Raw genomic sequence first — 27137 nt, forward strand, 5'->3', positions numbered from 1 at the left:
ATGAGAACATCACAGCTAGTCAAATAAATGTTCATACACACAATTCGGATTTTAAACGAAGTCCACAATCGCATACATTTGAAGGTTTATTAAGAACTGAATCCACGAACGTTCAGTAACTCAATCCACGGACTATCAGTAAAATGATATTCCAGACGATTATACATATACACGATTTTTTTTATATCAAATCCCAAACTAGTTTTTGAACATGTAAGAGTGAAAGTCAAAATCTTTATACCAAATAATAGAAAAAACATGTTTGAAAAGTCCGGGTTAACAAAAGGACTAGGACGATGTCTCGCCACGTTTCATATGTCTAGGGTCTAGTGTTATACTACTTGGTTTGTTGGATTGAAATTGATTTGTCTACCATGAAACCAAACTGCATCATATCGTGTCCAGTGTATGTTTGTATGTCCATTATGTTGGAGATGCTAAAAAAATTGACATCTCACGAGTGTTTTTCTTCTGGTTTTTGGATATAAAAATCGCATTTAGAAAACAAGAGTTCCGGGAGTCACTACTTTTCAAAGGTTAACAGATTACACATTAATTTCTAAAATAGTAGTTAGATTTTTTAGCTAAAAGAAAAGAAAAAATTACAGAAAACTAGTTGAATTACTATTCTTTACCTCTATTCAAAATTATCACACTTTTTTTTATTAAGTTGACAATGGCCTTAGTATGTGAGAAATCATAACTTGTTTGGGATGACTTCGAAATTTTATCGACACGACGACGATGATAATAATGATTCAACGGGGACAAATCCACATGATGCAATGCTTCTATCACATCCACCTTTTATTTTCGTTTGCTTCTGATAAACTATCTTAAAGCTACAGTATTCTGCTCTGGGTCTGAATGCTAGATTTCGGCGCCCTAATACGAAATCAACCCATTAATGATATGAAGGCCCAAAATGAACATTCGTTTTGGTCATTATATGTGGTCCAAAACAACTTTTTACTTCGTTTAATTCATGGCTCGTTAAGTTTATTTCTAAACTTAAATTCGGAATATAGTAAGATCTCAGCAGACTCGACCGGTAATCTTCAGTTTTGTTGAAAGTTCTTTATTCATATTTGATATTTTCACAAAACACACAGATTGTCACCATCTTTAGAAGCTTATTACCTAGTAGGCTAATTACATATATAGTTCCGTGATGAACACAACACAGGCTCACTAGAATATTAGTTTGGGCTGTGTTGAGCTGGTTGGTACTAATCATATAAAATTTAAATATGTAAACATAGTTAGGCAACATTTTTACTTGTTTAAATAAACAAACAGACTATTACATTTGGTTAATTCAGATATTTACTTTTTTACATAAAACTCCCAAAGGAAAAGGAAAGCACAAAGCAGTGATAAAGAAACGAGATTAGCTATAAACAAACTGGTTTCAAGCAGAGAAAACGCCATGTGAGATGGCAATAGCAAACTGAGACTTGGCCTCAAACTTCTTCATGAAACTTTCTATCTTCTTCTCGTCGACTCCTATGGTCATCATCTTCCCGGGAAGTTTCTTCCACCAATCAAAGTCCACCGTCGCCGCCTTCGAATCCTCCGGCTGTCTCACCCTCCGCTCATACTCCTCCACCACTAATATCGCTATGTCCGACATTGAATCAAATGATCTCTATCGCTTTCGGTTATTTATTCTCTCGGGTTATATATATCAGTAGACAGTCCAACGTTTGTTTATTTATACTGCTTTGACGTGATTGGATAAGGTTGAGTCAATATTTCTCTTATTAATATAAAATTTCGTTAATGGTTTTTAAATCGCGCCGAATCTGTTGGTAGCTGTGGGTTTTGTGTAAAGGTAGGCATAGGCGGTTTTACTGTATTTTTTTTTTTCAAGGAAATCAGAAAAATTCTTTTAAATCAATTAGCGCTTATCGTTTAGAACTATAAAATTAAAACAAATCAAGGCTTGATGTTCCTATTCTTTTCAATATAGGGTTTGTCAAATTAAACTTTTCGTATAATATTTGCAAGATTAACATATTTCAGTTTAGAAATGTATTAGGCAACGATTATCAAGATCTCTGTATCAGCCAATCAGACCATCAAAAAGAAGAAGAAAAACTATATTAACATAAAATTATAAATATTATATGTGAATCCCCTAAATATATTAATTTTAGTCTCAGATTTAAACTTAAAACTATGGGTCAAAACCTGACAATGTGACACTCTTCGGTTATTGAAAAGACAGATGTATTAAGCTCTTTAGAGCAAGAGCATTAGAGGTTCAAGAGGGAGGTTCACACGTTTTACGAGAAAAAAAAAATATTAAAAAAAGCAAAAGTGATGAACTCACCCCTTCTCACCTCTTCTGCATGATACCCTCTCTCCTAAAGTTCATCACTGTAGCGCGGGCCCCACGACACGTGGCGGCCCGCGATTGGTCAATTTTTTTTTTTTTTTTTTTTTAAAAAAAAAAAATCAAAATAAAAAAAAGAAAAACTTTAATAATAAAAAATTAAGAAGGTGAACCCCAAAGGGGGTTCACTGATGCTCATGCTCTTAGGCCTAAATTGCTTCAAGCCCAAATAGCCAATAATGGTCTTTCTTTTATTTTTATTTTTATTTTTTTTATAATAGCCAATAATCTATACTATTGTTTCCAACGTTATAATATGTGGCCTAATCCGTTGAAGAGCCTCACATCATTTCTACTGTTTTCTCATTTTTTTTATTTTTTTTGGTAAAATATTAAATATTATACCAATTCTTAAATTGTCAAAAAACTATTAACGGAATACAAAATTGAAACTAAACAAACGGATAAACAATAAGATAAAACCAAAAAAGATTGGCCATCCTATTTACTAGCTAAACAACGAAACGAGTTATGACTAAACAAGGTCGGAAGGCCGAAGATAAAGTAACCGGTTGCCACGAGCTACCAAAAGATAAATGCTCTCAAATTTAGAAGCTACAGTTACTGCAGCTTCCAACAACCCATCCCAACACAAACCAACTCAGAGAATCAAAGCACGAGTGTACTACCAAACTAGATATATGCACCATCGATGCACGAGAGAAAACTTCCACGCGACGATACCGTCATTCGAAAAGTAGACTCAAAGATTGTCGGTCCCAAACCTGATCTTCCGTGATCGTATACATCTTTTGAACCGAAAACTCATACGGAGAAAGCGGATCACGAAAAAACTAACCCTCTGGAAATGAACATACAAAAAAAACAGCAAACCCGAGCGTCCTACTGCTGCACGGATACTAGTAGTAGCCAAAACAACCAAAGGAAACAAGACATTGTCTGGAGTAAACGATTATGTCTATACATTATTTACTATTCCATTTCATGCATGGAGTAAACGGTTATGATCACGCTATAATACCCTTTCTTGAATCTAATACATGATCATGTTTCTTGCTCTCTAAGTGTTTTTCAAAGAAAGAAAAAAAGAGAGAATATGATTTTTCTAGACTTGTGACTCCGAAGACTGAACCATAAATCTGGGCTATCAATCTATCACATATTAGCTATTTCTGAATATTTGTAAATATTCCATTTGTTTCATATTAATTGTCATTTTAGCATTTTTTCTTGTTACATAAAAAATGTCATTCTACAATTTCAATACAATTTATACTTAGTTTTAGCTCAATATATATTAATTGTAGATTGCATTGATTTTATAAATAAATTTATTTATCTAAAATACTATTGGTTAAATAGATAATATTAATAAAAACATAAATGCATTTCAATCAGTTTCTTAATATGTGAAAAAATCTAAGGAGGTGTATTCAATATAACATTTGAAATGATTTAACTTTTAATGGAGTTTGAGATGATTTCTATAAATTGCAGAGATTTAGGTGATTTTTGTTAAACCACTCTAGAATATAACCTAAGACCATAGGATCTGAGTTTTAATTTTTTAACTAAGAAACTCCACCCAAACACCCTAAAATCACCTCAAAACTTTAAAACTCCACAACTTAAAATATTTGCAATAACAATGGATTTTAAAGTACTCTACGAAATGTTAAGTTCAATAACAGTAGATTTTAAATAAGTTTTTGAAATTCATGTTTGAATATCAGTTGATTTATCAAACTCTCAGTTGAATTACCCCCTTAAGTTAAACTCTTTGTGAAACGGAGAAAGGATATTTCAAAATGGAGCATATATTTCTGAAAATATATACAGAATGCTTAGATGACAAGTACTTGCACGAATTTTTTTGGTAGGTGAACAGGCCAAAGGCATACACGATTAGGAGTCTTTGTTTTTTGTTTCGTCGACTATTAGGAGTCTAATCTCCATTGTAAAACAAGTATAGTTGCCGATATTATATTAACATCGAATATTTATCTAATATATTCACTGTAATACCCAACTTATTACACCTGTATACCTAAATGGATAAGTGGATCTACTTCTACCATGTGAAGACATTTCCGAGCCCTAGGCATGAACCCCCTGAAATATTTTTTTCCCTGAATTATTATTTATTAATTCATTACTAATTTACTGGGTAGCCTCTCTCTTTTTTCGAGAATCTCTTCTCGAATAACTCTTTTAACAAAGAATCAGATATAAAAAAAGATGAGAAATATAATTTGGTATAAAAATAAATTAATAAGGTTTTGAGATAATAAATCTAAGAATATAAAAGCGCCTGATTACATTGTCTTTTTTAAAAAAGTTACATGGTCGTATGACGCAAACAATGACCCAAAACGCTCAATGAACACTGTTTATATGCATATACATGAGCACACATGTCGATCTATCATAATCACTATATTATACTACAAAATCCTTTTAATAAATTAAAGAATAAATTATACTATCATATAACAAATCAGATATGGTCCAATGATGGGGGCCAAATGTTGCTTTACTTCTAAGTTCTCTAATCTCTCTAAAATACATATTTAATAAAAAATTGGTATTTGATTTCATATATTTTGTTAATTATCCCATTGGTAAAGTTTGTATCTCCATTAGGCTTATGCATGTGCCATTCCATGAATCCAACTTTATCAACATGTACTCACTACATCACTGATCTTTAATTAATTCATACGGTACGCGAAAGCAAGATTCTATTTACAAATCAATGATTTAGTCATGCTAGCTCTTGTCAGTACTAAACTAATAATTTTACTAATTTATTGTTTGCAGTTATATACATTAATAGCGGTGTCTGTCGCCTAATATCGAGTTTTGTAGCTGATATAACCATCATCAGTGAAGCAAGTGCAAATGTACCAATAGTTCTCAGTTATTGTGAAGTGGCTTTGATAGTCCAGATCAACGATTAGTTTATCACTTCTATTTAGTCATTTAAACGGTATCATCATGTATTAGATACACGAAGAAGTATCTTATTGCTAAATAAACCTCGTTTATGCGAAAAATATGAACAAGAAAGACTGAAAATCAAGTTCAAAAAAGAAAGACTGAAAATCCAAACACGAGGTAGCCACTCGTGGTGGCAAACCACTTTATAAGATGGCACTTGGAGAATAATTCTACAAATAGGCAAAAGCTTACGTGAAGTCTCTTTTGCTATCTTCTCGTTTTTATGATATTATATTTTTCGTCAATAAATATTGCTGTATATTAATACGTGGATAGAGTTAAACTAAAATTCACCAATACCTTTCATCCATCATGGCTCGCTCATACGTCTAAAAGCCACCCTCATGTGAATTGTAGCGTTAGCTTTTCACACAAATCATTTGCACGATCGAAGTTTAAGAAAACGATCAAATTATTTAACATGTTATTACTTTTTAAACTTATCCTGTTGTAGTTAGTTTCCTCCTACTAGACAATCCAATATATTAGATCATGCATTATAATTTAAAAAAAAATATTACTCGTCTTTATTGTACCTAATTTGTGGAATTTATCTTCGTTCTCTGTGCATATGCATGTCCATGAAACATCTCACGTCATGTATTGATTGTAACCCTGAATGCCATATGCATTATTTTGATTAATATTTCTTCTGTATTTACAAAATTGATGTTTTAGTTTTCACATAAAAATAATAAACACATGCTTTCATTTAGAATTTTTTTTTTGTTTTTAATTAGTTTAATGTTTAATTTATTTTCAGTAAAATTCTTCCAGTCATGTTTTATATTTTAATTTTATTTTATTTTAAGAACAAAATGCATTAATTACACTCTAGAATAGTAATCCTTTCAATACAGAGTCAAATTATAGAACATCAATTATTCAACTAAGGAGTAAAGTACCTAAACAAAATGGTTACTATATTTCGTCATTTCACGCAAGTATACATAACTGTATAGACTTCTAAAAATGTATAGACTACTAAAAATCTCAGTTGATTAGGTCTAACTCCTAAGCTAGATACAATCAATATGTGATGATGGGTTATGGTCCAAAAGCTAACTGTGGGAATCAACGAGACATGTTAACTTTTCATTAATTATGTCTTCAGGACTATACAACCAAGCAATAATTTTTAATAATAGATAAAAATGCATAATGTCTCCCGTGGAGCTCGAAGGGCCAATATGTTTAACTTTTAATACATCAATTCAAAGTTGCAATATATTATTTAGGTGATTCCTTCACCCAATTAACCCTACCAATCTAGCCTGTCTGGACTCCCAAAGGCTATAACCCAGTATATTAAAATAAATTATACTCGTACTCGACCGCTAAGATTTTTTAGTATTAACAAGAAAATATGAATTAATGTTACCATATTTACTTTACTTTTTTTTTTTTTTAAAAGTCCATATTTACATCACAATACTAACTTAGTATATTCCACTAATTAATACAAATTGGGTTAGCTGCTAAATGCAGTTGATTCAGAAAGAAAAATTGATTTAATATTTTTAAGCTTAAGATTAAAATAAACGTTGATTGTTTCGAAGAAGTCGTGCTTGTCGTTCGCTTACTTGCTTTAAGACGTTAATTAATATTATATCATGATACAGTACATCATGTAACAGCTAACCAAAACTGTATAGAAAAATGGATAAAAAGGAGAATTTAAAGAGAATTAAAAAATGGATCTACCTGGTGCGCACATCAGCGAGAGGTAGTGGAGACATATGACAACTGAAAAATAAAACGAATAAGAAATTTATTTTTAATTTAATCACATTCATTTGATGAATATTAAGATTCGAATTATACATATTAATTCGCTAATTTTTCATTTCTCTGATAAGTTTTGCTTAGTGCGGAAAACAGTTTTATTTTCTTCTTCTCACACCAATCCAAACAAAAATATACGCAATAAAATGGTATAGTCTTTTTATTAATTAAAAGTTGAGGAAAAATACTATAGAAACATGTAATAGTTGGTATTGACTTAACATAGCTACATTATTGGACAAAATTAAATAAAAATACATATTGTATATTGTTAATTTATTACATATTGTATATTGTTAATTTATATTCTGACGTTGGGAAATATTTAAATAACAACGTCAAAAGTCTCATTTAAAGTTGTCGTGTTCTCGCATGATTCCTCTTCTTTTACTTCTTCGAGATGATGAGACCTGAGTTCCTGAGACACAAACAAGAGCTTTTAAAACCCCTTCTGTTTACGGTTGGATTCGAACTCCGAACTTGTGGGCGTTACGTCCGATCTTGTCGCTAAATATCTTCCTTCTTTCATGGTTTTCGCGACAAACGTTGGCCTTCTTCAAGTCACCTCCTTGATGCGAGTAACCATCAGAAGGTAAGGCTTTAGATCTCTGTTCTTAGCCGATCTATAGATTTTGTTTTCTCCGTAGTGTAAGCGAGGGAGATGGAAAAAAAACAAGAAGTGAAAAGTCAAAGACTTCACGGCGTTGACTAATTTGTTTCATTCTAATCTTGTTAGCACTTAAAAGTCTAACACCATTTTTGTTATCTTATTAGTTGTTTTGATTAGGTTTGTTTCAATATTTTTTTGTGGGTTGCTTGGAATTGAAGCTGGTACTGATTCGAATATGCTCAAGAACTGTATTGTATTTGAGAAGTTTCAATCTGTCTGCACTTGTGGATTATGTGTGTGCTGGCTTCATGATTTGTGTTTGCTTTTCTGATGCAATCTCTTGTTCTTTTATTTCACCTTTCTTCTATGTTTTCGTACAAACGTTTTGTAAACCAGTGGATGAAAATTTAACTGTTAATCTTGTTGTTAAGTTGTTGGTCCACCTTTACTGATGCTGAAATAAAGTGACATTCTCAATAAGTGGAAACTTGACTTCTGAAGCGTTTATTCTGCTTATGATCTTTATCTCGTATCACCTTCCAAACACTATTGAGGATAAGTTTTTTTTTTTTCGGGTAGGCAAGTTTCAGTATTTTGTTTTTATAGCTAGGTGGATGTCAGGGATTGTAGGAGGATGCAAAATTGAGTGATGGGAACGTTACTTAAAGTTTATAAGAACACTTCCAATGGGGGTTCTTTCCATTGGAGTTCTTAAAATATGTATTATGTATATATCTATGTATATATTATATAGGTATAAGTATTTGTGGGGTCTACAATTTTTGTGGAATCCCATAGACAAAGGTTCTTAAAATGAGATTTTAATAATCTTTAAGAACCTTTGTTTATGGGGTTTCACAAAAGTTGTGGATTCCACAAATATTTATACCTATATAATATATACATACATAGATATATACATAGTACATATCTTAAGAACTCCAATGGGAAGAACCCTCGTTGGAGGTGCTCTAACCTTTATGTTCTTTTAGCTGTCCCTGCAACATATGTTACTCTTGTTATCTTTTGGTCTTCTCCGAGTTCTTAGAGAATCTTCATGCTCTCTACGATTTTTCTTTGTCTTTGTATAAACATATCGCTGGAATATAAAGTGGTTATGTTACTGGTCCTGTTTTTTTTTTTGAGGATTGAAATAGTTTTTATGGAGAAGCATCACAACTTTTACTATTTATTTGACTCTGTGTGATCTAACTTTTGGTTGAGACCTAAACTATATGCTATCACACATTGTTTTAAAAACATTGCATCTTCTTAGTTTGCAGTTGAGAGAAGCATGAATTCAACATCAACACATTTCGTGCCACCGAGAAGAGTTAATATATACGAGCCTCTCCATCAATTTGGTATGTGGGGAGAAACTTTCAAGAGCAATATTGGCAATGGGAATATCAACACCCCAAGCCACATTATAATACCGAATAATCAGAAACTAGACAACAACATGGTACCTTTTTGCTTCATTGTTCTTCTATCTCTTAATGACAAACGTTCTTGTTTCTTAAAATCTAAAAAGCTTTCATTTCTCGACCTTATTTTTCTCTAGTCAGAGGATACTTCCCATGGAACTCCCCTCATCTTTGATCAAGAAACTTCCACGTCCAGACATCCTGATAAGGTAACTACTAATGCTTCTATCAGTTTTATTTCAGCGTATATGCTGAATCTTAATATTGTTACAGATAAAGAGACGGCTTGCGCAGAACCGCGAAGCTGCCAAGAAAAGTCGCTTGCGCAAGAAGGTATGAAAAGTTTATAACACTATTTACTTCCTTAGAAAATAATGTTTTGATCTCGTTTCAATTTGTTTATTCAACGGGAGATTTTTTTTTCTTTGTTTATTTGTAGGCTTATGTTCAGCAGCTAGAAACAAGCAGATTGAAGCTAATACAGTTAGAGCAAGAACTCGATCGTGCTAGACAACAGGTTAGTTAATAAACCAAATTTTTATTTTAAATCTTGCTGTGAGGGTTCTACTCTCCAAATGAGTTTGTTTAATATAGTCTAACAATGTACGGTCCAAAACCTCTTAGTCATTAAAAAATATATTTCTTTCGACTTCCATAATTCTGATAGAAAGTTGGATGATAACAGGGATTCTACGTTGGGAATGGCATAGATACTAGTACTACTACTTCTCTAGGTTTCTCGGAAAACATGAATCCAGGTCTGTATCAAGAACAGGGTAGTATTCTTGACAAGAATCAAAACTTGAACGTCAAGATTAAAACAGGGATTGCTGCATTTGAGATGGAGTATGGACAATGGATTGAAGAACAGAACAAACAGATATGCGAACTAAGAACTGTTTTGCAAGGACACGTCGGCGATGTGGAGCTTCGTTTGCTTGTTGAAATCGCCATGAAACATTATTTTGATCTTTTCCGGATGAAATCAGCTGCTGCAAAAGAGGATGTTTTCTTCGTCATGTCAGGGATGTGGAGAACTTCTGCAGAACGTTTTTTCCTATGGATTGGCGGCTTTCGACCCTCGGATCTTATCAAGGTAGAAAACAAGTAACAAAGAACAATCAAAATAACACAACTATAATAATGTGTTAACCTAAAATCAATTAGTGATAAACGGATATATTATTTAATACCTCTTCCAATTTTTGACGTATCTAATACAATGTTTTTAAATCTTTATTTTGCAGGTTCTTTTGCCACATTTTGATGTCATGACGGATCAGCAGATTCTAGATGTATGTAACCTAAGACAATCTTGCCAGCAAGCAGAAGACGCTTTATCTCAAGGAATGGAGAAGCTACAACACACCCTTGCGGATTGTGTTGCAGGTGGACGACTAGGTGAAGGAAATTACATTCCTCAGGTGAATTCTGCAATGGAGAGAGCAGAAGCTTCGGTCAGCTTTGTTAATCAGGTCAAAGATTATACTAGCTTTAATAATCAAAACAACATTTTAAGACAGTAGTACTAGTTTCATTGAATTGTTTCTATTGTTTATTAGGCTGATCATTTGAGACATGAGACGTTGCAACAAATGCATAGGATCTTGACTACACGACAAGCGGCTCGAGGGTTGTTGGCTCTTGGTGAGTATTTTCAACGGCTTAGAGCGTTGAGCTCGAGTTGGGCAACTAGACATCGTGAACCAACTTAGATTTGAGTTCTTGGATACAAAACAACAAGAATGAAGATGAGTGCATTTTGTAAAACAGAGGATTATTCATAATAATAAAATGGGGGTTGCTGCTGATACTTATTTTTTTTAATTCTGCGGGAATCATAAAATTTGAAAACCATGTATTGAAAAAGTTGTAAATATAAAAGAATTATGTGTCAAGGGATTATTATTATGTACAACTCCAGTACTGTATTTAGAAAAAAAACTAAACAATTTAGCTACTCTTTCTCATTCCAAAAGAAATATCTGTTAGATCAACTTTTGTTCATGATTGATTTTCTATATTTCTAAAGCATTTTTAGTAATTGATTTTAATAAGTTGTATAATTTTTAAAAACATTAATTGAAAATCTTTGAATTGATGAATATGATTGCTAGTTATTGAAAAATGCATAGTAAAAATAATAATAAATTAGACGGTAAACATTTTTAATATTTTTCATATGCGTCATTACTCTAATTTTTTTCTAAACCCAATAAGTCGCGAACTTTGTGTAATGTCGTGTCTGGTCGTTTTAAGTGGCAAGTGCAGTAGAGTAGAGTCACTTTCGATGAAACTAAATTGTCTAACTTTCTTGGCTTTTTAGCTTCACCTCTATCCCTCCCTGTTATGGTGCTAAAGATGTATGCTGTTTTGGTTGTGTGTTGGTATTATAGGTAGCGAGGATATTGATGGTGAGGAGAGAGAGGGAGATAGAAGAAGAGATAGGTCATAGGGAAGAGGTTTTCTAAATAACTTGACTGGCAATGGAAGAAGAGCATTGTTGTGACTTGTGAGACCACCTCCTTCTCTCAAGAAGCTTCAAGAAGAAGAGGCTGCAGCAGAAGCAGCTGAAGCTGCAAAATCTGCTTGACAACCTGCCATCTTCTGATGGTCGGTCTCTTTCTTCTTGTGGATGCCATTCCCCTGCTTTCCATCTTTCAATTAATTTTGATTTGGACCTTCGCGCACAAATTGGTTACTTGCAATTTTTGGTATACTTGATACTTGACTTATACGAATAATTTAGATTTACTAAAAATGAATACTTGTTATTTAGACTATTTAATCAAAAATGAGTTATTTGCAAGTTATTTATTTTGCTATATTACTTGTTACTTGAGAGTATTTGTGAGTTACTTATAAATATTTACGAGTATTTATGAATTATATACTAAACAATATTCTAGAAATAGACATGAAAATTTATTTTGTTTATTCTACTAAAAAAGTTATGAGAAATCTAATTCAAGTATTTGTGCGTACTGTAAACAAAAAGAATAAACAAAACAAGAATCTTTCGATATAAGAGTATTTTTTTCTTTTCATAACAGCAAAACTGTTTTCTATATGCAAGTAACCGGTAATACAAATCGAGTTAGGAAACTTTTTTATACTTATTACTTGTTTTATACTTGCAAATATCTAAATTATACTATTTGATAATGACGAATAATTAGAAAAATTAAGACGAAAATAGGGAGAGTAGCGAGTATAAGCCGAGTAACGAGTATTTACGACCGGTCATAGTTTAGTATTATCTGAAATTACATTATCAAATACCAAAAACTTTCGCCTGAGAAAAAAAAACGACATATAATAATCATATCCGGGCTATTTTGTTATATCCCAGTTGACCTTAAGTAAACACTATTATAGTGCAACATTTGATGATTTCTCTCTTTAACCGTACGGCAAAAACAACGCTATTTTGGTGTGATTCTCTTCCTTACTACAGTGTCACATTATATTTTGTGTTATACTGTAGCAATGACAAAAAAAAATTTTTCAAAACTTTTTTTACTTCAATATTATTTGACTAAAAAATATTGTTTAATTATATTTGATTGTATTTCACTTATAGTATTATTTTATAATTAGATTTGATATTTTAATAAAAATAAATATACCATATTTCTTTTGTTATCTTTAACATTTATTTAATATAAAATATTGATTTATATGAAAAATATAAAAAGTAGTTTTAAAATACATAAAAAAGTTTAATTCAAACACATGAAATTTAAATTACAAAATTAAAACTAAAAGGTAAAAATTGCATACAACAACATAACTTTTAAAACATAAGCCTAAATATATATCTAAAAATATCTAATAATCAGGGAACTTATTACTCATAAGACTAAATAACTTTTATTTACAATTTTAATATTAGTTAATAATATCTTGTAGTTATAAAATAATAAATATTCTACTAAACTATTAAAAACTAATAGAATCTTGTTTAATAATATAATAATGAATAATATTTTGTTCACAGTAATATTTGGTGTTGTGGTTAGAAACACCAAAAAATTTAGTACTAAAATAGTGACTTTGACACTAAAATAGTATCATCGGTTGGAAATGTTCTGCTGTTAGTAGTCATGGGCATATTATCCGAAAACCGAACCGGAACCGAACCAAAAAATTCGAGACCGAAACCCAACCGAAAATTACAAAAACCTGAACGGTTCCTATATTTCTAAATCAAAAAACCAAAACCGAACCGAGACCGAACTGAGAACCGAACGGTTACCCGAATTTTTTTTGAATATATTGAAAAAATAATTATTTTTAATTTTAATACATATAAAATATAATTTATAAATAAAAAATATCTTAACAAATCCGAATAACTAGAATATTTTTTTGGGTTTTCCGGGTTTAATTCATGTTTTTGGGATTTTTCGGTATTTTGGGCTTTAAACCCAAACCAAACCCAAATGATTTGTAATACGGTTCCACTTTGGGGTTTTGTAAAAATAGAAGCTCGGCCCGAACCTGAAAACGAGAATGCTCAGCACTAGCTGTTAGGGTCCAATTTAAAGTGGCGAAACCTTTCAGTTAATTGCGAGTTAACCCTTGTATCTATCTATACTATTATTTACGAAGTAAATTTTTGCAACAGAACTCTCACGTTAACAGTTAGAGTGGTTAATATCAATTATACCCTTAATAAATTAAATACATAAATTAATAAAAAATAAAAACGAATTTGATTTTTTAATAATATAAGTGATTAAAACTAAGAATTATCCAAAATCTAAAAAGATATTTAAAAATAAAAAGATAATTTCTGTATATATTATAATAAGATAATTCTTATTATATTGTGTTGTTATCTTATATATTGTATTGTTATATTGAAATAATATTTTTCTATTATAAAAATTGAAAATAAAGATATGAAATTATTTATAATTAAATATTAATAAAAAAGCATTTGTATAAATAAAAATATTTGTCATATATAAATAATTTGATGTTTTATTTAATTTTTTAAAAAATATAAATAAGAAATTATCATATAAAAAGATAATTTCTGTATATATTATAATAAGATAATTCTTATTATATTGTGTTGTTATCTTATATATTGTATTGTTATCTTGAAATAATATTTTTCATAAAAATTGAAAATTAAGATATGAATTATTTATAATTAAATATTAATAAAAAAGCATTTGTATAAATAAAAATATTTGTCATATATAAATAATTTGATGTTTTATTTAATTTTTAAAAAAATATAAATAAGAAATTATCATATAAAAATATAATTTTTGTATATATTATAATAAGATAATTCTTATTATATTGTGTTGTTATCTTATATATTGTATTGTTATCTTGAAATAATATTTTTCTATTATAAAAATTGAAAATTAAGATATGAAATTATTTATAATTAAATATTAATAAAAAATATTTGTATAAATAAAAATATTTGTCATATATAAATAATTTGATGTTTTATTTAATTTAAAAAAAAAATATAAATAAAAAATTAGCATTTTGGGTTTTGAATTAATAAAAAATAAACTAATAAATGTTCACAAAAAAATTAGGTCCGCATGTGCAGTCAAAACAACTATTTTTCTTAATTACATTATCGCTAACTAGCCTTACCCAAAAACATTCGCCTGACAGAAAGATAAATTATCCATCTGTCAAATCCCACCGCCAGAATCTAACGATGCATATTAAAACACGTCACAAATAATAATATTAAAAATATTGACCAATAGTTGACAGTGACGTAGACGACCGTATCAGATCTCTCTGCGTTTAAAATTTCCAAAAGCTCTCTTTAGGGTAAAGGCTCTAGTTGAAAAAGTTTGAAGCAGAGGATTGAATATGGCGAGTGGTGGAGGAGGAGGTTACGGAGACCCGTCGCAGAAGATAGACTACGTGTTCAAAGTGGTTCTGATCGGCGATTCTGCGGTTGGGAAGTCGCAGATACTTGCTCGATACGCGAGGGACGAGTTCAGTTTGGATTCGAAGGCTACTATAGGCGTCGAGTTCCAGACTCGGACGCTTGTTATCGATCACAAGAGCGTTAAGGCTCAGATCTGGGATACCGCCGGCCAAGAACGGTAATCTCACTAACTTCTCTGTAACTTTTTTTGCTTGAACTTTAGAGCTTATACGATTCTAGTCATGGATCCGATAGATAGTAACTCGTTTGTTGGGATCTGAAGATGAATTGCAGCAATTAGGAAGGTGAATAGTTTATATGCTTTTGTGTTAGACGTCAAAGTGATTCTTATGTACTAGGCTTATGCAGACTAGTAGTCAGCTTGGTTCAACTTTGTACAAAAAACTTTAAACGTGAAAAATGCTAAGAAAAAAAAAACTAAAGAAATTGCTACAAATAAGTTGTACTTGTTAATTATGTGAATACCTTAAGATCCCGTATTTAATATTTACAGGTGTAAAATTTTGTTACAAAAATCGTTTGTTTGTGTTTTACCTCTAACTAAATTAAGAAAAACAATGAATGATATATAATTTTTTTAATGATTTTCTTAATTTGCGTGAGAAAACTATAACGATATCTAATTTGATACATATGGTATTCTTAAACCTAAAAAGAATTTCGAATGTGGCGTCCATCAAGATTTATATAATTACTGTAATCAACAAATTTTATGGCATTAATCTCAGCCCTTAAACGTCATTGCCGTTAATTATTAGCCTAACAGTCTAGAATAATCCACTTAGTAGTTTGCACTATAGTATCCTAGTCCCCTAATCTCATGCTTGTTAAAGGTTATAAATAAAATACATTTTTATTATAGAGCGTCTTTATAGCATATATGTTGTGACTTTGGTTTCTTTTGTATCGATGGAACAGATACAGAGCGGTAACAAGCGCATATTACCGAGGAGCGGTTGGGGCGATGTTGGTTTACGACATAACCAGACGCCAAACCTTTGATCACATTCCAAGATGGCTAGAAGAGTTGCGTGCTCATGCCGACAAGAACATTGTGATCATCCTTATAGGGAACAAGTCAGATCTTGAAGACCAAAGAGCTATCCCAACCGAAGACGCTAAAGAGTTTGCTGAGAAAGAAGGTTTATTCTTCTTGGAGACGTCTGCGTTTAACGCAACCAATGTTGAGAGTGCTTTCTCAACGGTCCTGAACGAGATTTTCAACATTGTGAACAAGAAAAGTCTTGCTGTGAGTGAAGAAGAACAACATGGGTCGCTTGCTGGTAAGAAGATTGATATTGTTCCAGGTCCTGGTCAGGTGATACCAGCAAAGAGTAACATGTGTTGTAACTCGTAGATTATAACGAATTCAAGTTCTTAAAACATAGTTTTAGATTCTGGTTGGTATGTTTCTACTATCCAGAGTCGTTATTATTTGTTGACTGCTTCATTAGCAGCTTTTGTGAGGTGTTTTGGGATTGAATCCAACTAAAACGAATTAGTGTTATAACTTCATTCACAATAAACAAAACCAAATCCCACCATGTCCTGGAACGACAACAAATGAACTCGAACTTCACTCTCGCTCTCTTCTTTGCCAAACTTGATTGCTCGTCCTATCTATATATTAGCGACCAAGAGAACCAGCCTATATATCAGTGACCAGCAGGTCAGTGGAACACGGACGCTGATGATGTTCTAGATAATGAAAACTGTTAAAAGATTGGTGAAAGCTGAGTGAGAAAGGAAAGCAAATTTAATTTTGTAGACAAGTATATATCATACGTTTTTCTGTAAAACTTTGATATGTCTCTACATCAAGGATTTGTTATACTTGTAATCCAATAAAGAACAACATGACGCGTGAGATGAGTAATTAGGTAGATATCAAGAGAAGAAAAGTAAATTGAATACTTCCAAGATTTGATAGAAAATCACGGATTGGTTGGTCAAATGCCAGGAAATTTCATAGCGTTACGTATCTTTTACGTATATAGCATTATTTTTAGTTATTTCAAATCTGTAGCTGTACACGTCAAAAAGAAAATTCTAAAAATACTAAATTAATACACTCTTTGCCGTGAAGCAACCAACCCTCCGACGTCGGCACCACCGCCCTTCCCTTTCAGGTGAAGCAACTTCTTCCAGAATCCAGTCTTCTTCACCGTGGTGGGTTTTAATTTCTCCGTTGCCTTCTTGGATGACCTAACGATATAAGAATCCCTGGGAACATGAGCCATAGATCTGCTTTTCTTCAGTCCTTCAACCAGCTGACCACTCAACGCTTCCCTCACCGCGAACGACATCGACATGGAGCCAGCTCTCCGGTGGAGTTCCTTTACCGGCGACGACGGAGAAGAGGAAACGGTGGTGGATGAGGAAGTAGATCGGTTGGTGACGTAGTACGACGTCGTGGTATTTGGTAAGCGAGAGAGTTTGTCCCTTAAACAAGAAGGGCATACTCCTCTATTGCCTTGGTGCTTGTGTTTTCTGCACTCCATTTTCTCTTCTTCTTCTTAGTCTTCTCTTTACCACTTTGAGAGGTCTATATGTTAGGTAATATATATATATACACACACGAACGTGCACGTGCGTGCCTAAGTTTGTGTGGTGTTGCCTCGTGTGCTTCAACGTCGGTATAACCAAAGAAAGTTCATTAACGTTTCGCTATACTGACAAGGCTTTCGCAGAAACACACATAGCTTTGACGTGTAAAGGACCCACTTATAATTTTCATTTTACGTCAATAAACTAAAATGATTGGTTATTTAATAAGTTAACACGATATAATTAAGAACGATTGTTTTTTTCCAGTCAAACTGAAGAAAATGATTGTTGATTATTCTGATATAATCTGAACATTGTGTATCATTCATTATTCTGATACTGTCGAAAATGTTTGGATAGAAAAGAAATATACTTTGTCAATAAACAACTTAGCTTTCATCAATTCTTATAGTTAATTTTGATTTATTGTGGTATCTAATCTTTTTAGGGTATGACTGGTTTTCCCGCTACCACCCGCAAACGCAGCTTTTGCGGTTGGTAGCGGTTGTTGGCGTTTTGCAACAATCGCTCAAACCGCTTCAAACCGTTCCAAATCGCTCGGAACTTCATAAATTCAAAAGCTGGTTCCAGCTAGCGTTTGCGGTTGCGGGCGGTTGCGGGAGGATAAAAAAAATTTCTTTTTTTTTCCAAAATAATATAAATACAAAAATAAAAATATTCAATAAAAAATTAAATTAGAATTATAAAAATGCTAAAATATATCTATTATATTTTAATTAATATTATAAAACTTTAAAATAAAATTATTTTCTATAATTTAAAAAAAATTTAAAGTATAACTTTCTAAATATAACTTTTATATTTATTATAATATTATTATTTTTGATATTTTTATAATTGTATAAAATGTAAATATTGTTAATTTATTATTTAACCGTTGCTGCATTTGGTAGTTAACCAGTCATAAGTATCCCGCAAACGCACCAATTTCTAACCGCAGAACCAGTCGTACAAATCTCTTAAAACCGCTAGAAACCGCAACCACCCGCATCCGCAAACTCCCGCAACCACAACCGCAACCGCTGCGGTTGAACCAGTCAGATCCTTACTTTACTCGATCATTTTAATAAAAATGTTTGGATAGAAAATGTTTGGATAGAAAAGAAATATACTCGTCTTTTTTTTGTCAACTATACTTGTCAATAAACAACTTAGCTTTCATCAATCTTATATATTAAAACAGAAGTTACAACATTGATTTATGTGTGATTTTTTTTAAAATGGACCTAATGGACCTATTCATAGAAATTCATACTACATTTTAATTCAGACTAATAATAAATAGAATTTTTAAAATATTTTAATCATAATATCTTTTGATATCTTTTCATTTTAAATATAAATATATTTATTTTAAAAGTCTAACAAATCTGTTTGAAAAGATTTTTACAAGATCTTCATTTTCGAAATTATATTTACAGATTTTCACTAATTTCGAAATTAGTTTAAAATATTATTATACATTAATATATTCAGTTATATAAAATGAAAAATAAAAAAGTTTATTATATTTTATTTATTATATAATCATAATCAATCATATTAAAATAAAATTATTATATTGAGCTAAATAAAATTATTATATTGAGCTAAATTTAATAAAATTGTATTAAATTTATATATTTATATATTTTATTTTCGTAATTATAAAATATTTATGTTCAAAAATAAAATATAATATGTTGGTAAGATGGGTTAACATTATCAAACTATATAATACATGTATAAAAATTAACATGTATTTCTTTAAAGTTAATAATATAAAATCTTTGTAACTACTTTAATCATAATATATTTTCATTTTAAATATAATATATATATTTATATATTATATTTTTAAAATTCTAATAAATCTGTGTAAAAATATTTAAACAATAACTTAATGTATTTTAAGTTATCGTACAGAAATGAAAATAAATAAATTATATCCTATTTTATCTACTTTTATAGTCATGATCACGTTAAAATATAATTATTATACTAAAATAAATATGATAAAATTATATTCAATTGATAAATTTATAAATTTTATTTTCGTAAATATAAACTATTTATTTAAAATATAATATGATGATAGAACGGCTTAAAATTAACAAACTATATAATACATGTCTAAAAATTAACATATCTTACACTTTTATATATACAATAATAAATCATTTAAAATGAATAAGCATAAAAATATTGGTAAAAAGAAATCAAGTTTTGAAATACGGATCAGACTTTAGCCTAAATTAAATACAAAATATTTTTTAAATATATTTTCTCATGAATATATTAATTGGCTTAATAACTAAATGCAAATACAATAAGATAAATATATAATAAGAAATAGCAAATACATAAGGTTTAAACAATTAATTAATTATAACATGTAAATTATAAAATTATTGTATTTGAAATAGTTATATAAATATTTAATTATATGATTAACATTAAAAATATATATCACTTATGTTCTAAAACAATAATTTATGTATAAAAAAGTGAAAACAAACACCCGTGCGTTGCACGGGTCAAAATCTAGTTCTTATGGTTAATTTTGATTTATTGTGATATCCAATCTTTTTACTTTACTTGATCATTTTAATAAAAAGTATATTTATGTATGAAAAGTATACATATTTTTAAATGTGAATTTTTTCTTCTTAATTTATTATATTGTTAAATTTACAGATGTTCTTACATGTAAAATTTTCAAAGATATTTCAATTTCATTTCACTTCTCAAACGCGTGATATTAATAAAATCTAGTTTCTCGTTCACACTACCATAATGCAAGATGATCGGTCAACAAAAGAAACTCAATGGACGGTCGTGATATAAACCAACACTCAACATGACTATGGAACCCACTTGTTAGGTATCATTTGACGGTGACCGTGGCCGGTGTACTCGGTCCCTGACTCGCTTGTCACGCGTAACAAAAAAAAAACACTCCTGCCCAATGCGATACCGTCTCTTTTCTCCAATATTATTTTATATATTTTTTTTGGTAAAAATATTATTTTATATATAAACCGTTTTTTTTTGGTAAAAAAAAATATTTTATATTTTCCTCGCGTTAGTGTACTTTTAATTCTATCAAGAGCTATATCTCTGACTTGTGCGTATTTGATTTGTTTCTAGAAGAATGTGCGCCGTAAACTTCGATTTCATGTGCACGTGAGAGTTGTATTCAAAAAGGTCGACCGTAGTTTATGGGAAATTGAAACATCGAGGTTGACAAAGTCTAGAAGTTTGTACGGTTCATGATCGTGGGAGTGCGTGATTTACGATGGACCAGATAGCAAAGTAGATCCTCTTGTTACTAACTAATCCGGGAAACTGTTTTAGTTCAATGAATCTTCTTAAACGTTTAATGGTTATCCGTTTGTTATCGTCTTTAAATTCAAGAAGTTAACCTTGTGGTTTCGACTAAGCAAAAATTATACTTTAATTATCATTGTAAAGAAAAATCTTCGTTTTGAAATAAATGTTTTTTAGAATTTCAATGCAAAAATAATTAACAATATTTTTCAGTTATTTTTATATTAGTTGAAATATAATTATGTGTATAGATAATAATGTTTTTCTTTTTGAAAATATGTAAAATCAAATATTTTTTTAATCTGTGTGCATATACTTAAAACAACAACTAAAAATAAACACATAGAATAATCATTATAATGCTTTTAAAATATTAGATAAAAGAAATTGTTTTTTTGTGCGCTAATGTCTATATCTGTTTATAAATACATTTTTTGCCAAAAATATTTTTTTTCTTTGACAATGTCGCTCCTTGCTTAAGAATATAGTAGGTGGTTCTTCCGTGCTCATATATCGATATAAATCTTTATAAAATTAATATATTATAATTACTTGATATTTAATTTTGGTTTTAAATCAATTTATAATTTATATCTATAATTTATATTAATAATATTATATTATTTTAGTTAGACATATGATTTTAGATATGTTATATATAGTCGGTTTGGATGTTTTTGGATCAATAATTGATTTGTTTATCACTTGGGTATATTGGACTACATCTGTTTATCTGAATTCAACTATATTATTTTATTATAAATATAGTTAATTTTGATTAAATTCTTATTTGTATTTAGATTGATTATTTTCCTAAATATGTAAATATATTTTAGTACGATTATATATGTATAACTCGTAATATATATTGTGCTTAGAATTAAATAAAAATAAACTGAAGTATATGATTGAAAATTTCATAGATGAATATAACGATAATATTATGAAGTCTCATGCGTATATATAAAAATATATTGTAACAATTATTGAAAGGTAAACTGAAAATTATTTTAAATAATCTTTAAAATGAGAATTCAGATTTGCTTGGGTATTTTGATTATGGGTATATTAATTTCCACAAACATAAAGAAAATATAAAATTAAAAAGAAAATAAATATTAAGAAAAATAATTTTTAGTAATGCTAAAATATAATAGATACACCTCATTAAAAGTATATGCTATTTAAAAAGATTTTTTAATTATTTGATCAAAATATGCTTATCATAAAAAAATAGTTTTAGGTTCTATTTTTAATATCTCTTAAAAGTCAACACTAAAATTGTGATTGCTTTTGTGAAATCATATTATATAAGTAAAAAATCTAAAAGAACTTCCATCAATCAACAAAACCTCTTGTTATCTTAATTTCTAAATAAGAATACCAAATCTATAAAATTTGTCTACAAAAATGATAACTTTCCCAAAATATCGGTTTTTAGAAAATTTATTTAAAAACAGAACATATTGATCAAAAGTTCTAAAAGAATATCCATCTATCAATAAAAACTCATGTTATCCTAATTTATAAATTACAATCATAAATCTACAATATCTGTCTACAAAATGATGAATTTCCTAAAATAGTTGTTTTTCTAAAATTTATTTAAAAAATGCATCCCGTAGATTAAAAATTCTAAAAGAATGCCCATATATCGACAAAAACTTTTGTTTTCCTAAATTCTAAATGAGAATCCTAAATCTACAATATTTCTCTACAAAAATGATAACTTTTCTAAAATATCAGTTTTAGAAAATTTATTTTGAAAATGCATCATGTTGATAAAAAATTCTAAAAGAACTTCCATCAATCAACAAAACCCCTTGTTATCCTAATTTCTAAATCAGAATACCAAATCTATAATATTTGTCTATAAAAATGATAATTTTTCCAAAATAGCAGTTGTTAGAAAATGTATTTAAAAACAGAACCTATTGATCAAAAAATTCTAAAAGAACTTCCGTTAATCAACAAAACCTCTTGTTATCCTAATTTCTATATCAAAATACCAAATCTATAATAATTGTCTACAAAAATGATAACTTTCCCAAAATAGCAGTTTTTATAAAATTTATTTAAAAACAGAACTTACTCATAATTTTTTTTTAAAGAATGTCCATCTATCAATAAAACTCTTGTTATCCTAATTTATAAATTACAGTCCCAAATTTACAATATTTCTCTACAAAATAATGCATTTTCTAAAATAGTTGCTTTTATAAAAAATTATTTTAAAAATGCATCTCGTTGATTAAAAATTCTAAAAGAATGCCCATATGTCAACAAAAACATTTGATTTCCAAAATTCCTAATGAGAATCCTAAATCTACAATATTTCTTAACAAAAATGATAACTTTCCTAAAATAGCAGTTTTAGAAAATTTATTTTGAAAATGCATTATGTTGATAAAAAATTCTAAAAGAACTTCCATCAATCAACAAAACCTCATGTTATCCTAATTTCTAAATCAGAATACCAAATCTATAATATATATCTACAAAAATGATAACTTTCCCAAATAACAGTTTTTAGAAGATTTATTTAAAAACAGAACCTATTGATCAAAAATTCTAAAATAACTTCCGTCAATCAACAAAACCTCTTGTTATCCTAATTTATAAATTACAATCCCAAATTTACAATATCTGTCTACAAAATGATGACTCTCCTAAGATAGTTGTTTTTATAAAATTTAATTTAAAAATGCATCATGTTGATTAACAATTCTAAAAGAATGGCCATATATCAAAAAAAAAAACTTTTGATTTCCAAAATTCCTAATGAGAATCCTAAATCTACAATATTTCTCTACAAAAATGATAACTTTCCTAAAATAGCAGTTTTAGAAAATTTATTTTGAAAATGCATTATGTTGATAAAAAATTCTAAAAGAACTTCCATCAATCAACAAAACCTCTTGTTCTCCTAATTTCTAAATCAGAATACCAAATCTATAATATATATCTACAAAAATGATAACTTTCCCAAAATAACAGTTCTTAGAAGATTTATTTAAAAACAGAACCTATTGATCAAAAATTCTAAAAGAATGTTCAGCTATCAATAAATTTCATGTTATCCTGATTTCTAAATCATAATCCCAAAGCTACAATATTTCTCAACAAAAATGATAACTTTCCTATAATAGCAGTTTTTAAAAAACTTATTTAAAAGAAGCAACCTATTAACCAAAAATTCTAAAAGAATGTCTATATATCAATAAAAAGTCTTCTTATCCTAATTTATAAATTGCAATCCCAAATCTACAATATTTCTCTACAAAATTATTACTTTCCTAAAATAGTTGTTTTTATAAAATTTATTTTTAAAATGCATCTCGTTGATTTAAAATTCAAAAAGAATGCCCATATATCAACAAAAACTTTTGTTTTCCTAAATTCTAAATCAGAATCTTAAATATACAATATTTCTTAACAAAAATGATAATTTTCCTAAAATAGCAATTTTAGAAAATTTATTTTGAAAATGCATCATGTTGATAAAATAATTCTAAAAGAACTTCCGTCAATCAACAAAACCTTTTGTTATCCTAATTTATATATCAGAATACCAAATCTATAATATTTGTCTACAAAAATGATAACTTTCACAAAATAGCAGTTTTTAGAAAATTTATTTAAAAACAGTACTTATTGATCAAAAATTCTAAAAGAATGTTCATCTATCAATAAAAACTCTTTTATCATAATTTATAAATTACAATCCCAAATTTACAGTATTTCTCTACAAAATGATAATTTTCTCAAAATAGCAGTTTTTATAAAATTTATTTTAAAAATGCATCTCGTTGATTAAAAATTTTAAAAGAATGCCCATATATCAACAAATACTTTTGATTTCCTAAATTTTAAATGAGAAACCTAAATCTACAATATTTCTCAACAAAAATGATAACTTTCCTAAAATAGCAGTTTTAGAAAATTTACTTTGAAAATGCATTATGTTGTTAAAAACATTTAAAAAAACTTCCGTCAATCAACAAAACCTCTTGTTATCCTAATTTCTATTTCAGAATACCAAATCTATAATATTTGTCTACGAAAATGAAAACTTTTCCAAAATTGCAGTTTTTAGAAAATTTATTTAAAAACAGAACTTATTGATCAAAATTTTTAAAAAAAAGTCCATCTATCAATAAAAAAACATGTTATCCTGATTTCTAAATTACAATCCCAAATCTACAATATTTCTCTACAAAAATGATAACTTTCCGAAAATAGTTGTTTTTAAGAAAACTTATTTAAAAGATGCAATCTATTAATCAAAAGTTCTAATAGAATGTCCATCTATGAATAAAAACTCTTGTTATCCTAATTTATAAATTAAAATCTCAAATTTACAATATTTCTCTACAAAATGATGACTTTCCTAAAATAGTTGTTTTTATAAAATTTATTTTAAAAATGCATCTCGTTGATTTAAAATTATAAACAAATGCCCATACATCAACAAAAACTTTTGTTTTCCTAAATTCTAAATCAGAATCCTAAATCTACAACATTTCTCAACAAAAATGATAATTTTCCTAAAATAGCAGTTTTAGAAAATTTATTTTGAAAATGCATCATGTTGATAAAAAATTTTAAAAGAAGTTCCGTCTATCAACAAAACCTCTTGTTATCCTAATTTCTAAATCAGAATATCAAATCTACAATATTTGTCTACAAAATTGATAACTTTCCCAAAATATCAGTTTTTAGAAAAAAAAATTAAAAACAAAACCTATCGATGAAAAATTCTAAAAGAATGTCTATCTATCAATAAAAACTCATGTTATCCTGATTTCTAAATTACAATCCCAAATCTACAATATTTCTCTACGAAAATGATAACTTTCCTAAAAGAGCAGTTTTTAAGAAAACTTATTTAAAAGATACAACCTATTAACCAAAAATTCTAAAAGAATGCCCATACATCAACAAAAACTTTTGTTTTCATAAATTCTAAATCAGAATCTTAAATCTACAATATCTCAACAAAAATGATAACTTTCCTAAAATAGCAGTTTAAGAAAATTTACTTTGAAAATGCATCATGTTGATAAAAAATTCTAAAAGAACTTCCATCAATCAACAAAAACTCTTGTTATCCTAATTTTTAAATCAGATTATCAAATCTACAATATTTCTCAACAAAAATGATAACTTTCCTAAAATAGCAGTTTTGGAAAATTTACTTTGGAAATCCATCATGTTGATAAAAAAAATCTAAAAGAACTTCCGTCAATCAACAAAACCTCTTGTTATCCTAATTTCTATATCAGAATACCAAATCTATAATATTTGTATACAAAAATGATAACTTTTCCAAAATAGCAGTTTTTAGAAATTTTATTTAAAAACAGAACTTATTGATCAAAAATTCTAAAAAGATGTCCATCTATCAATAAAAAATCATGTTATCTTTATTTCTAAATTACGATCCCAAATCTACAATATTTCTCTACAAAAATGATAACTTTCTTATATTAGTAATTTTTTTAAAAACTTATTTAAAAGATGCAACCTATTGATCAAAAATTCTAAAAGAATGTTCACCTATCAATAAAAACTCTTGTTATCCTAATTTATAAATTAAAATTTCAAATTTACAATATTTCTCTACAAAATGATGACTTTCCTAAACTAGTTGTTTTTAGAACATATATTTTAAAAATGGCAATTCTCTCAAATATACCATTTTATGTTTTTTGTCACAAAAATAGAGCTCAAAAACTAAAATGACCAAAATAGCATTTTCTATTTTGAAAATGTTCAATTTTAAAAAATTTAAATCCTATCCCTAAAACCCCCCACTCCTCAACTCTAAACTCTAAATCCTAAATTTTAAACCTTACACCTTAAACCCTTAACCTTAAACTCCCCCCCCTTAACTCTAAACTCTAATGTCTAGATTAATTAATCCTAGGGGTATAAGTGTATATTTACTTCTTTTAATAAAACATCTAAGTCTATTTTGGTCATTTTTATTTTTAAGGTCTATATTTGTGACAAAAAAAAAGGTATATCCTAGAGAATTTCTCTTTTAAAAATGCACCCCTTTGATAAAAAAAAATCTAAAAGAATGCATATATATCAACAAAAAATTTTGTTTTCCTAATTTCTAAATCAGAATCC

At 28.8% G+C, this 27137-nt stretch overlaps 4 protein-coding genes and 1 long non-coding RNA gene across 7 annotated transcripts; 2 read left to right on the top strand and 3 right to left on the bottom strand.

The window, feature by feature from the left end:
- Window positions 1-1249: 1249 nt before the first annotated feature.
- Window positions 1250-2463, bottom strand: LOC103837567. The gene has a single exon (XM_009113924.3). It carries the CDS (start codon window positions 1631-1633, stop codon window positions 1412-1414), a length of 222 nt encoding a protein of 73 aa, XP_009112172.1. The 5' UTR covers window positions 1634-2463; the 3' UTR covers window positions 1250-1411.
- A 236-nt stretch (window positions 2464-2699) lies between these two features.
- Window positions 2700-11143, top strand: LOC103837568 (transcription factor TGA1). 3 transcript variants are annotated; one of them, XM_033280366.1, is made up of 9 exons: window positions 2700-7736; window positions 9031-9219; window positions 9319-9390; window positions 9455-9514; window positions 9621-9698; window positions 9867-9939; window positions 10006-10277; window positions 10429-10656; window positions 10744-11133. In XM_033280366.1, exons 2-9 carry the CDS (start codon window positions 9049-9051, stop codon window positions 10894-10896), a joined length of 1107 nt encoding a protein of 368 aa, XP_033136257.1. In that variant the 5' UTR covers window positions 2700-7736; window positions 9031-9048; the 3' UTR covers window positions 10897-11133. The 3 variants fall into 3 exon arrangements, with proteins under 3 accessions (XP_033136257.1, XP_033136255.1, XP_033136254.1); XM_033280364.1 differs by having other exon boundaries at window positions 9038-9219; window positions 9867-10277; XM_033280363.1 differs by having other exon boundaries at window positions 4184-7736; window positions 9867-10277; window positions 10744-11143.
- Window positions 11144-14957: 3814 nt separating this feature from the next.
- LOC103837569 (ras-related protein RABA4a) lies at window positions 14958-16658 on the top strand. The gene is made up of 2 exons (XM_009113926.2): window positions 14958-15279; window positions 16041-16658. The coding sequence occupies exons 1-2, from the start codon at window positions 15041-15043 to the stop codon at window positions 16477-16479; spliced, it is 678 nt and encodes a 225-aa protein (XP_009112174.1). The 5' UTR covers window positions 14958-15040; the 3' UTR covers window positions 16480-16658.
- A 351-nt stretch (window positions 16659-17009) lies between these two features.
- On the bottom strand, window positions 17010-17734 carry LOC103837570. Its single transcript, XM_009113928.3, has one exon. The coding sequence runs from the start codon at window positions 17621-17623 to the stop codon at window positions 17186-17188; it is 438 nt and encodes a 145-aa protein (XP_009112176.1). The 5' UTR covers window positions 17624-17734; the 3' UTR covers window positions 17010-17185.
- A 2511-nt stretch (window positions 17735-20245) lies between these two features.
- Window positions 20246-27093, bottom strand: LOC117128390. Its single transcript, XR_004451689.1, has 2 exons — window positions 26527-27093; window positions 20246-25901 (listed from the first exon to the last, which is right to left on the bottom strand). It is a non-coding gene; the product is annotated as an uncharacterized LOC117128390 (long non-coding RNA).
- Window positions 27094-27137: the final 44 nt, after the last annotated feature.

This window comes from Brassica rapa, chromosome A09 (assembly GCF_000309985.2).
Source record: "Brassica rapa cultivar Chiifu-401-42 chromosome A09, CAAS_Brap_v3.01, whole genome shotgun sequence".
Lineage (NCBI taxonomy): Eukaryota > Viridiplantae > Streptophyta > Magnoliopsida > Brassicales > Brassicaceae > Brassica > Brassica rapa.

Excerpts from the sequence above, each read along its gene's own strand:
- LOC103837567 (XM_009113924.3), bottom strand. The coding sequence starts at position 1,633 with ATGTCGGACATAGCGATATTAGTGGTGGAGGAGTATGAGCGGAGGGTG.
- LOC103837570 (XM_009113928.3), bottom strand. The coding sequence starts at position 17,623 with ATGGAGTGCAGAAAACACAAGCACCAAGGCAATAGAGGAGTATGCCCT.
- LOC103837568 (XM_033280364.1), top strand. The coding sequence starts at position 9,049 with ATGAATTCAACATCAACACATTTCGTGCCACCGAGAAGAGTTAATATA. Across the intron at positions 9,515-9,620 it reads AAAGTCGCTTGCGCAAGAAG|GCTTATGTTCAGCAGCTAGA; the intron begins GTATGAAAAGTT and ends GTTTATTTGTAG. Across the intron at positions 10,657-10,743 it reads CGGTCAGCTTTGTTAATCAG|GCTGATCATTTGAGACATGA; the intron begins GTCAAAGATTAT and ends ATTGTTTATTAG.
- LOC103837569 (XM_009113926.2), top strand. The coding sequence starts at position 15,041 with ATGGCGAGTGGTGGAGGAGGAGGTTACGGAGACCCGTCGCAGAAGATA. Across the intron at positions 15,280-16,040 it reads GATACCGCCGGCCAAGAACG|ATACAGAGCGGTAACAAGCG; the intron begins GTAATCTCACTA and ends TCGATGGAACAG.